Source organism: Simochromis diagramma, unplaced genomic scaffold (genome assembly GCF_900408965.1).
Source record: "Simochromis diagramma unplaced genomic scaffold, fSimDia1.1 OVJJ01000685.1, whole genome shotgun sequence".
NCBI lineage: Eukaryota > Metazoa > Chordata > Actinopteri > Cichliformes > Cichlidae > Simochromis > Simochromis diagramma.
Window position 1 is genome coordinate 10,605,220 of NW_024387477.1, and position 12,520 is coordinate 10,617,739.

General features: G+C 38.5%; 1 protein-coding gene across 3 annotated transcripts in view; it reads right to left on the reverse strand.

Moving 5' to 3' along the window:
* spock1 (SPARC (osteonectin), cwcv and kazal like domains proteoglycan 1) overlaps positions 1 to 12,520 on the reverse strand; it is a 104,302-nt gene that overhangs the window by 11,351 nt on the left and 80,431 nt on the right. For all 3 annotated transcript variants that reach the window (XM_040016118.1, XM_040016116.1, XM_040016117.1), the window contains one exon: positions 11,025 to 11,145. In XM_040016118.1, the coding sequence (XP_039872052.1) occupies positions 11,025 to 11,145 (121 nt within the window). The remainder of the gene's footprint in view (positions 1 to 11,024; positions 11,146 to 12,520) is intronic.

The following is a 12,520-nucleotide window of genomic DNA, read 5'->3' on the forward strand; positions in this document are numbered from 1 at the left end:
ACCTTTGGGTAAATAGCTACTTTGTCAAATCTCAACAACTAAGAGCAAAATGTGCACTCTACTTTAAATAATAAACCAGACAACTGCTTTCCATCTGTTCTTAGGTGGTGTGGAGACTGCCGTGTCAGATTTGTCAAAGCCCCACTCTAACCTATCAAAGAGAGTTTGACGAGGAACCTTTACAGGGGATGAAGCAGACAGAGGCAACAAGTCAGCCAGCCAGACACTCACACACACAGACACACGCACATATATAGAGGCAGCGTTCTCACATGAGACGCCATCGATCATAGCTGTGGGTCAAATATCAACCACTGAATCGTGGCTTAGAATCACCATCTATCCTTCTTCCTTCCTTCTGCTTTCCCTCTCACCCACCACATCCTCACATCTGCTGTCTTTCATGTCTGCGAACCTGGATGAAAATCTGGCACCTAACTAAAAAAAAAAATATCACAGTCTACGAGTCCTTCACAGACTGATTCAGAGGAAAACTACCTGCTGTATGTGGAAAAGCAAAGTTAAAACTGAAATCCATCACAGAAGATAGAGAAATGGACAAATGAAAAAGTGTGTAGAACAACATTATCTTAGATAGTGGCAGTGAAATAAAAAATGAAAATGAAATCAAACACTAGCTGGACATTTTAAAGACGCTGAATTGCTTCATTATGTTTAAAGTTTGGTTTATGTGTTGTCTCACTGGGAATTACAGTTTTCTTTTCTTTCTTTTTACACCTTAAAAGCTCAAATTTCAGCTGTAATCTTTTAAATTGAAGTGTACTACACTGCTACTAAACACCATGACAACAACGATAGCACTGTTTGTGTCCTTTAATTATTATTTTCCCACCACACATACATATAAATATATATATTTATGTGCACACTGGATGAACACGGACAGCTCCAAAGAAGACTGGTTTGTGGGTATTCTCGGTGATGCCACTTTAAACATTTTCATTTGTGTTTACAGATGTGTTTTGTTGACTTGTCGTGCTAATTATCCCTGAAAAACTTTATTATGTGCCTGACAAAAAAATGCAATGTCCTGGTAGCTCACATAGCTAAATGGTAGTAGCCAAGTTTCAAGGAACCACTACGACTAGAAAACAATGATCTCTCAGTATAAAAGAATAAAATATAGTTTGTGTAATTAGTCGGTAAATGTCACAATGCCCATGATTGAATGTTAGCCACTTGAAGACAAATGTGCTAATTAACTAGATTTTTAAAAAAAAGGGGGAAAAGGGGGGGGAAAAATCCCTGCATGAGTGCTTAAAATTTCAACATCTACTGCCTTCAGACTTTAATCTTACAAAACTGATGCATGAAAATGCAAAATACTGTGTGCGTTTTTCTGTGCTAAACAAGCCCTTAAATGTCTCTTATGCAATGACAACAGTGAAGACAAAGGCGAGGCAAAGCTATTGAATTTAATTCAATTCAGGTTTATTTATACAAACCACAACAATCACCTCAAGGTGCTTTATACTGTAAGGTTCTGAAAACAACCCGTAACGATCAAACAAACCCCTATGAGCGAGCACTTTGTGACAGTGGGAAGGAACAACTCCCTTTAACGGGAAGAAACATCCACAAAAGGAGACGAGAAAAGACAAAGAGAGCATAGTTCTCCTAAATCTTCTAGAAATCTTCTCCCATACTCATCTGTGCACTTTTGCACTATCACCAGACGTTAGAGTTGTTACTTTCATTAGGAGGAGATTGAGCAGAACTTTCCCAAATTACATATGTCAAACCCTCCAGGGCAGTTTAGGTCATGAGATAAATGTGTGTGCCAGACGTTCTGAGATACAACTCCAAATATCAAGAGAAATTAGGCCTTGAGGTCCTCTGTGGGTCCCCTTTATCACCTGTAAATAATTAACTAAGCGTCTCACTGACTCCAGACAAAGTAAAAGGTAGGTGGCGATCACCTTGAGACATCGAGAGTAGCGTCTGATTGAATCAAAATTAAAGATAGATGGAAAGCGAGAGAGGATTGGTGAGAGGCAGTGGAAGGAGATGGCATTTCTTAACAAGGTAACAGAAAGAGAAAGAAAGGAAGTGCGACAGTAAGGAAGGAGATACAAGGAAGATAGAAGGTCAGATTCATTAAAAAGATACAAAGGTATGTTTGATTTCCTTTGCCCCGAGCTATCAGCGTTCCAGAGTGATTTCACTGGCACTGAGCTAAGTTTCGCCCAGATAATGATCAGTAATACAGTGTCTACACAGGCAGAGAGACAGGTAGAGATAGAAATTGGCCAGATACACAAACAGCGGAAGGCAGACAACCAATTCAGGTTTAGCCTTAAGAGTAATTTTATTTTGGCAAAATCAGTATCTCTTCTACTTTTTTAAAGCTCATTTTTCAAAGTGGAACTTTTCTGTGTAATCCAACATTACTGGATATAAAACAGTCTAGAGAGGCTGGAGGGGAATGTATAGGGATTAGGGAATTAATAAACTAGCAAACCAAAAGTAACCATTTCAGTCACCATTTTATTGGTTATTTAAATTTACGGCATGGCCTGGATATGATAAGGCATGTGAAACTACTTGTTTGATACTATAGCTATACAAAGACAGCAGAAATCAGAGGTTCCTATTATCCTGATGTTGGATTGTCCATGCATCACTCCAAACAGGTTATTTCCTCTGTGCCCTTTGCTGTGTTACATATTCAGAGCAGTGCCACAAAACAAATAAAAACAAAGAGTGGAGATTCTTATTAAACTTCTAGAAAATGCAACTATTTTCCCCAATTATAACTAATGATTCTTGTAATTATTATCTCCAAATGTGAGATATCGGAGCAGCCACAAGTTCTGGCATATCTTAGCTGTTTATGTCAATGCAATTCTATTTTTCTGCCTTAGATTAATTGTAATTTAGGCCTCAATTACACAATGCAAATGCGACATGCTTAAAAGTTGTAACCACAAAGTTGTACACTAAGCCCTGCAGATGACTCTCAACATGACGCTAATGCAAAATCATTTAGGAATTATGTATCAACGTAAGAGCAAGGTGTATAATCAGGAAAGACCAACAAAGACTGTTTGAATAAATGATGAATCCAGCCTATGTTTGAAAGTGGTGAAGACAGTCTCAACAAGAAATACGAAAACACTCTTCAAGCTGGTCAAGACTCTGGAAAAAATCCCTGAGCAATTGGCACACGTCAGGAGAGCATAGGAAGTGTGGAGGCAGGAGAAAAGAGAGCACAATCTGTCCTCCTGTGTGCTCTCAGTAGAACTGTGAGACTGAAATGCCAGGGAAAATTTAATTTAGCGAGGGGATTTAGCCTGTTCAGCATCTTACAGTGCTCTTTGTTTTGTCAGTGTCTTTTTTCCCAGTGACAGCTGACATAAAAATCATCTATTATTACTTTAAAAATCTCATTGACCATAACCAGCGCTGACTTACGCCGTTATAGAAGATCATCTGCTGGATCGCTTCATGTCAGGTCGAGTCATTGTTTTACAGGGGAAAGTAATGATGTGCAATGTCACAGAGTGCTGCCTCAGAGGAGATGACAGATCAAATGAAACCTCAGCACCCCTGTGTCGATGTGTTAACCTTCTCTGACAAACAGGCAAACAGCAGCAATGGATTTCTGAGCACATCAGGATTAAATGTTCATTAGGAAAACTCAGAGAAATTACCGGTTAACGCATGTAATTAACCTGCAATTATGGCCTAATTCTTAAGATTTTTCTAAATTCTCTGTTGTAGACAATTTATTTTCCCAGAGCTTTTGTAAGTTACAATTCTGCAGAGACTTTCTATCATCCGTTTATGCCAAGCAGAAACTAATTTGTCCCCATATAAATGCAGTTCAGAGATGCATGTGTTTCACAGTCTTCTAAACAATCCAAAAAATCCCCAAAAAACAAGAAACAACAGCAACAATGAGAAAGACAAAAAAGCGGAGGTGGAACTTTAACCTAACACTCTGCAAAATGATGGAGTGGAGGCTTGAGACAGAAAATAAATGAGAAACTGATAGAGTTGGGAGAGGGAGGAGGAGACTGAGGAGTCAAAGGGAAGAGTGGGAGTGATGTGACTGACAAACACACATGTTCCCCATAGGCCCGCTACCACTCAGTGATAAATAAAGGTTATTAGTGTGGTTTAGGGAAAAGTATACTCGCAAACATGGAATCTGAAGACTACCACTCTGCCTTGTCAAAGAAAAACAACAATATTCACCCTGCTCTCCAAATAAATTGCATGCTGCAGCGTAGACTCTTCTACAGCTATCATTCAAAATCAAGGGAGTGTGCAGCAGACAGAAGATGCAAAGACTGAAATCTATGTACAGAAAGTGTTCGATCCCTTTGCATAGTCATATGACCGGCAACAAATTCATTTATTCCCAATCCTCAGACTATGTGGCCCCTTGCGTGCCCTATTCCGTCTGTGTATATATTTTCTGTCTTGTAAAAGCCTTTTTATGGAAGTGCAGACTTCAAGATGAACTAAAAAAATGTAGCTATAATAAATATATATTCAGTGTTCACTTTGCTATTCAAACCGAGCGTCCAAGTGGAGAAGAAAACTGATTAAAGTGACTTTAAAGCTGGCTTGATTGTTTGTGCCGGATAGTATTTTAGAAACTGCTGAGCTGCTAGGATTTTCCCACTTAACCATCTCCAGGGTTTACACAAAATGGCCTGGAAAAGAGAAATATCCAGTGAGAGGCAGGTCTCTAGGTGAAAATTACTCATTGAAGCTAGAAGTTAGAGGACAATGGCCAGAGTGCTTCAATCTGATAGGAAGGTAAACATTCATTAAAGCCATAGTATGCAGAAGAGTATCTTTGAAAGCACAACATGTCAAACCCTGAAGCAGGAGACCACACCTGTCAGTAAAGAACAGAAAACTGTAGGTTCAATTTGCATGGGCTCACTAAAATAGGGCAACAGAAGATTGGATAAATGTTGGCTAGTCTGATAAGTTTTGATTTCTGCTGCAACATTCAGATGGCACGGTCAAAACTTGGCACTAGCAAACATGAAAGCATGGATCCATCCAGCTTTGTATCAACGCCTGAGCTGCTGCTGGTAGTGTAATGGTGAGGCGGATATTTTCTCGGCACGCTTGGTTCCCCTTACTACCACTTAAGCATTGTTTAACTCCCACAGGCTACTCAGTATTGTTGCTGACCACGTCCATCCCTTTATAACCACACTGTACCCATCTTCTGATGGCTGCTTTCAGCAGGATAAAGCATCATTTCACAAAGCTCAAATGATCTCAAATTGGTTTCTTGAACATGACAATGAGTTCACTGCACTCAAAAAGCCTGCACAGCCACCAGAACTCACTCTAATACAGCACCTTTGGGATGTGGTGGAACAGGACATTCTCATCATGGATGTGCACCAACTGTGTGACGCTATCATGACAATATAGGCCAAAATCTCTGAGGAATGTTTCTATCACCTTGCTGAATCAGTGCCACAAAGAAGCAGCTTAGAAAGCAAAAGCGATCCAACCTGATACTAGCACAGTGCAAATAATGAAGTGACACCTAATTTAAGAGTTCAAATTCTTTGAAAAACTCCAACAATATAGCAAAATGTACTGCTTTGTATTCTGTTACTTTTAAGCTTGAATACTTTACTACACTACATCCTACATTAGCGTACAAAAAAAGCAAACAAACAATAAATAAACAAACAAAAATCCAATGACTAATAAGTTTACCTCTTCTGTTACATAAGGAATAGTGGGTGACTGTTTAACACAGGGTTAATCAGAAAAGTTTTAATTAGATCTCAGGTTGCAGAAAAAGTGCTAAATGTTGCCCTGGCAGCAAATTCTAAGGCATCTACATTCAGTGTTTACTTAATGTAATGGAAAGGAATTTAAAGTGTCTTGTTTACTGGGTTTACTGACAGTTATATAAATGTTTTAATCATTAGACTCACCTTAACAGTCTATGTGCTCATTATAAATAAACGGTATAAAACGACTACAGGAGTAAATTTAAGGAAAATGGTCTGTATTTGTATAGAGCTTTTACTAGTCCCCCCTAGGGACCCCTAAGCACTTTACACACCCAGTCATCCACCCATTCACACACTGGTGGAGGCAAGCTACAGTTGTAGCCACAGCTGCCCTGGGGCAGACTGACAGAAGCGAGGCTGCCATATCGCGCCATCGGCCCTTCTGGCCAACACCAGTAGGCGGTAGGTGAAGTGTCTTGCCCAAGGACACAACGACCGAGACCGAGCCGGGGCTCGAACCGGCAACCTTCCGATTACAAGGCGAACTCCCAACTCTTGAGCCCCAAGTATTAGAGGATAATGTGTTTTCCAGCCTCAGTGTAGCCCCACAGTGTTTACAGGAAGATAAGAAAACATGCACATTATATTTAAAAAGAGAATATTATGTTTGGCTCATTTAAGCACTTCTTGTAAATATAACAAGGTCAAATCAGTGATATTAACAATTATAATAAATTTGTGTAATTTATAAGCTTTAAATAGTGATATAATCATAAACAGTTGAACTTGATATCATATAAAAGTAAAAGCAAGTCCATTTATGATTTTACATGATGTGTTATATGTTTTTAAAACTTGATCTCAGAGCATCTAATACCTCCGGGGTTGCAGCTGAAACGATCAGGCACACACTGTCTTACAACGCTATAAGAATACATGCAAGCATAACATCGGTTTAATGGAATATGCTATTGCCATTATAGCTGGATATACCAGAGCCTTAATGATGGTGCCACGTACTGATAAGTCGTGTAATTGAAATGGTGTGCTTCTTTTTTGCAGATATGCCTCCTGGCTTTAAATAGACTTGATCCAGTGCTTTTACCTTGTTACGAACGACTTAGAGTCCTTAGGGCACACATGCTTAGCGTTTTTTTTCCTGTTACTTACGTACTGCTTAGCACCCGGTTGGATTTGGGCACTTAACCACTGTGCATTTTTCTAATATAATAGTTTGCTCTTTCTTTAAAAAACATGCTGTTCTTCTGCTGTTTGTGCTTATATGTTGGAAACACCACTAATTCCCATTCATACATAAGTTGCATGAATGGGAATTAGTGAAGCCACGTAAGGAAAATGTTGTTGTTGTTGTTTCATGAGGTTTAGCACAGACAGATGTGGTCAAAGTGATTCCTTAGTCATTGCTGCAGTAAAAAGCTTTGAAGTAAAACTTTGCTGTCTGTCAAGAAAGGCACTGCATGGTAATTTTATACCAGTCAAAAGTAATAAGCAATCCCATTGGATTTAATTACTGACACGTTAATGCTAAAAATAGTGGATTTCCTAAGACTGAAGCCAACTAAATGAAGTTTGGCAAGCTACTTCTTGCTGCTCCCTTATTCCACACCACAGCAGGTAGTTTGTGTTTGATGCGGCATTTTTTTTTTATACTAGATGTACGGTGGCCCTGAGAGGCCAAATGGACAGCAACTTAAGAAAACACCAGCAAAAAGAAAAATGCTGCAAAAGCACACAAAACACAACGGAAATAGGAAAAAACAGATTTCCAAAAGCACAAGGGAAGTGTTTCTCAGGAGACAATAACCCAATGGACCAGTTGCAGGAACCAAAATGTGCTAAGAATTACGCTGGGTGACACTTAAAAGAAGTGGAGGATCTATCGGTTTTGTGAGGAAAGAAAAGATGAGAGGTAAGTGTGTTAGCCTGTAAGGCCTAGAAATCCGTCATCAGTATTATAGGAATCATGATAAAAGACACCTAGCATGTTTTGGGTTCCTGCAACTGGTCCGTTTTAAGCAATTTTAACCCCCCCAAAATAGACACTTGAAACTTTTTAAATGCGACTGATTGTAACAATCAAAAAAGTAAAAAAGTAAAATCAAACCAGCTACAGGCCCGTGTCAAGCTGAAGCTCACCAAACGGTCAATTAAACCATCCAACGATATCAGAATCAGACTTTATTTATCCCCAAGGGGCAAACTATGACTTCTGATATAACTATGACTTATGATATGACTTCTGCTCTCTACAGATAAATAACCAATCCATGACACTCAGAAAAAAGACAAACGTCTCACTAAAAGCACAATCAGATAACATCAGCATGGATTTATCACAGTGGAAATGAGAAATTTTCCTTGAACATGACAGCCGCCGAAGCCCTTTTGTCCCCACACAGCTTCACAGTTTGTTTCAAAGTTTGAATCAATAATTGCTCCAAAACATTCATAAGACTGAACACATTCCACCGTCTGCCCCTTAATGGATGCGATCTCTTGTGTATGAGTACATGTTCTAAAGCCAGTGATCACATATTACTTTTTAACAAAATCATCAAGGACTGTGCCACGGTTGGGCTCATTATCCTGGAGCTGACTAACAATAACAGAGTCATCTTGATACTTTAAAATGAGCCTGCTTTCATACCCAACTCTGTACACACATATTTGTGTACAGAATAAATAATAGATAACAGATAATAAATAAGGGTAAAAGCACACATCCTGTGGGATGCCAGTCGCCTTTTGATTAAAATGTGAGACTGAATTGTGTTGAAGGTCAAAGAAAACTCAACAAACAGTAGCTGACCATGAGACCCTGAGAAGTATTTCCTTCTAAGTGTTTAACAGTTATGTTCATCAAGGTTATTGTGGCATCATCTACTCCTTTGTGTGGTTTATAAGCTAACTGCATAGGATCAAGGATATACTTAGTTCGTTGAGATTTTCAATGATTTTCCTATCAACTGATGTAAAGATAATTGACAAATGGATTTAGGAGCAGGAACTAAAACAGCTTCTTTCCATGCAACACTGTGCCTGTGAAGACTTTTAAAAAATGCAGTGAAATACAGGTCTCAGCTGTTAAGCACAAGATTTAAATAAACAACCATAGAAATTGTCAGGTCCATGACATATATTTAGTCATATGGAGCAGAAAGCCTTTTCATCACTCCTTAGGGCAATGTTAAAATACTGATTATTTCCAAGCTTACAAGCAGTTCCTGAATCATTATGGCGGAAAAAAAGTATGAAAATGATTTTAAAGATGATAAAGTATATTAGCTAACCTAAAGTCTGAACAGAAGCCATCCAGAGTGACCTGACTGCATGATTTGGGTCTTTTTTTCATACTGGACCAGTCTTACTCAGGTTTATTTGCAGCCATTTTATTCTTTAAGTAAAAACGAGAGAAGCCTAAAACCTGAAAAATCCATAAAAGTACCCATAAAAGCAAAACACTTAAAACACACAGAACATTTATACAAGGACGCCAAACTCTCACTGCTGGTCGCTGCGCGTGCACGCGCCATTATCTATAATACATCATATATCTAATAATAAATGTGCATTTTCACATATTTACAACTGTGCATATGACAAAACAAACAAAATTTAAAAAAGAAAAAAAAACCCCACTATCATCTATTCCTTTTTATTAAATCTAATTAAAGTGAATATTAAAACAATAGCCTGCATGAACACTTGTACAGGTACACATTAGAGTGCACACCATCTGTCATTCTTCCTGTGTCTGAATCTAAGCAGAGAAAAAACCCGAAACAAGCAAACACAGAGGGGCAGTAACACAACAGCACTGTTTACTGATAAAGTGATGCTTATGGTCCTGCAGTTACAGACGCAGGTGTAGTGCGAAGTGAGATATTTACTAGTCTGGTACAAATGTTCAAACTCCGTAAACACAGTCAAATGACTGCACATATCAACCTGATGCAATCTATTGACTGTTACCACAGGAACACAATCTCACACATACGCAGAGTGTTTTCCTCACCTACTGCCACCCCCATCTGTTTACCATTTTATGTTGCTGATCTAATGAGAGATTCTATCAGGTTGGGAGACGACAAACATTTCACTCATCCCTGCCACCTCTGAATGCACAAACATTTGGACCTGCTATCTGATGGATGGTTTTTAGGACAGGCTGTGCTGAAAAGGACAGTGAGAGTCATAAAAAGAGGAAGACAAAACCATAGATGAACTTATTTAAATGAGAAATAGGAACAGAAATAATAGACCTTAGTGAAAAGAGTCAAAGCAGAAAGCCAGACAGAAAAAAACCCCCAATGCTGCATGCTGACAGTGTCCAAGATCTGGAAATAGATTTCCTTTTTTCCCACAAACTCATCCACTCTGTTCCCTCTCAAAGCCAGACTCTTAGCAAACCAAACACATAATTATAGTTTTTATTGAGCAAAGACAGAAGGGAATTAATTAGACAGCAGTCAAGTTGTTAAAACACTTCTCTGTAACCGCATCACTTTCTGTTCCCGCCATTCATTCAGACTTAAGCTAATGGACGAGACTGTAAGATAAAGAAAGAGTTGTCATTAATTAGCAGACACTTTCCTTTTTTTGCCTGATGAACCTCGGGAGCTTTATAAATGCTTCACAATCAAATAGTAATTAGATAAGACCTCTGAGAGTACAGTTTGATTTCTGTAAGATAGATAGATAGATAGATAGATAGATAGATAGATAGATAGATCAACACTACACAAAGTAAAACCATTCCACCAATCCCCTATTTGTGAGAGAGGAAGTCTGTAACGATAACAATCCATCCTATTCCTTTGCTGCTTTCCTTTAGATTGCATTTCTCTACCAGAATCTCTCCATCCATCTGCTGAAATCCTATTTCCATGACAAACAATAAGACACACACACACACACTCCATCACTGATCCCTGCAGCTGTCAGAGAATGGGTGGGGGTGATGGGACGGTAAGGAAAGAAAATAACATAAGTATGGAGAGGGGTGACAGGAAAAGGATGGAAACACTTTGAATCACCAGAGAGTTTGAGGGATTACCAGTGAAAGGATGTTTGTGTGTGTGTGTGTCTGGTGAGACATAGTAGAGTGCTTCTGAAGCTGAAAATTGCTAAAATGCAGATAATCTTTTTCAGCTCAAATAAAGGCAAACACGACTAACTACGTAACCGCCTAAATAAAAAGGAAGCAACTTTAAACCTGATGGTTAAAGAAAAAAGATGACTATCAGGTTAAGTACTCACCAGCCTTCTCGCCATTGTGCAGTGGTTTGCTGAGCTCCTGACTGGGCAAGCAGGGACATAGCCCATCACATTTCACTGAGATTTTCTTCCCAGACAGGCAGCTCTGGAACTCCAATTTACACTGTAAAAAACCACAAAGACCTTTTCAGGGTCTAATTCCCACAATCACTGATGACAAGAGCAAAAAGGAAACACTAATTTGACAAGTTTTTTTGTTGTTGTTTTGCGTTTTGAGAATGATGTTAAAACTTTGAAAATAAACTCGTTATTTTGATTAAAAAAATGCTGAAATAGTATTTCAAAGAAAACAATTGGGATTGTGAGGATAAATTTGTTATACAGTGTGGTGATACGTATAAGGGCTTTGAAGAGATGGTGCAGAATAAAACTAAACATGAAATAGTTAATTTTGTAAGTGAAATAGCTGGCAATGGACTTGATCTTATGCTCAACATTTCCACTTTATTCTCAACTTATTCTTGAAATTTCCACTTTATTCCTAACATGAGCAATACAAAATCCTTCAAACATTTTTTCCTTACACTTGAGATACTACATAGCTAAATAAATAAAAATAAATTCATCTGCATGTTGTATAATGTCACCTGTGGCCTTGCAAGCGCTATGAGTGTAAGACAACAAGCTGTCATTGACGAAATCGTTGACAAAGTTTGCGGGAAAGAAATAAAAATAAAAACCAGAGCGCATGGGTGTATTAAAGATCCCTATTATATACTGCAGTCTAAGGAGGCAACACTTCACGAGCACTTTCAGTCCAAAATATTGCCCTGAATCTACACCTTTGACCTGACTGAACTGAAAGATGGTAACTATGAGCAAAAACATTTTTCTGTAAACCATGCAAACAAGTGTGAACTTTGGAAGATTTGGCAAGCATCAGGAAGTGAGTGTTTACTATAGAATTTGTACTGAGCTGCGTTATGTGGGAACTGGATGTTACCTGAGGTGAAAACAAATAATGGCGCTCCTTAGCTGGTATGTTTAAACCATGGTGGTTTATTATTCTATATATGAAATTACAACAAAACAAAAACGTGAATATTTCTTATTTGAGCTGATTATGGAAAACATTTGCTGATACAGGATTGGTCATTTATCTTGGATGAACAAATATGTCCGTTAGGCAGTCATGTAGACATGCCATTAGAAACCGAGATTCCAGTTGACATTCTATTATTCACTGCAGTACAAACCTAATGCAACCCAAAAAGCAAGACGGACTACTTCTGAATGTAATTTAACAGCATAAATCTCATTTCAGGTAAGTGAGGGATAAGAAATTGTTTGGACTAGTTGGAGGAAAAAAAATCCAATTACCAGACCCTTCCAAGAGGAATAATGAAAACTGAAATGAGATATGTAAATTCTGTTTGCGAGATGATGACGACAGGATTTGTCAGAGTGGGACCATGACGGTGCATAAACATCTATACGCATATCACGCCTTACACAGGCTTAGCCTTATCCTTCCAGCA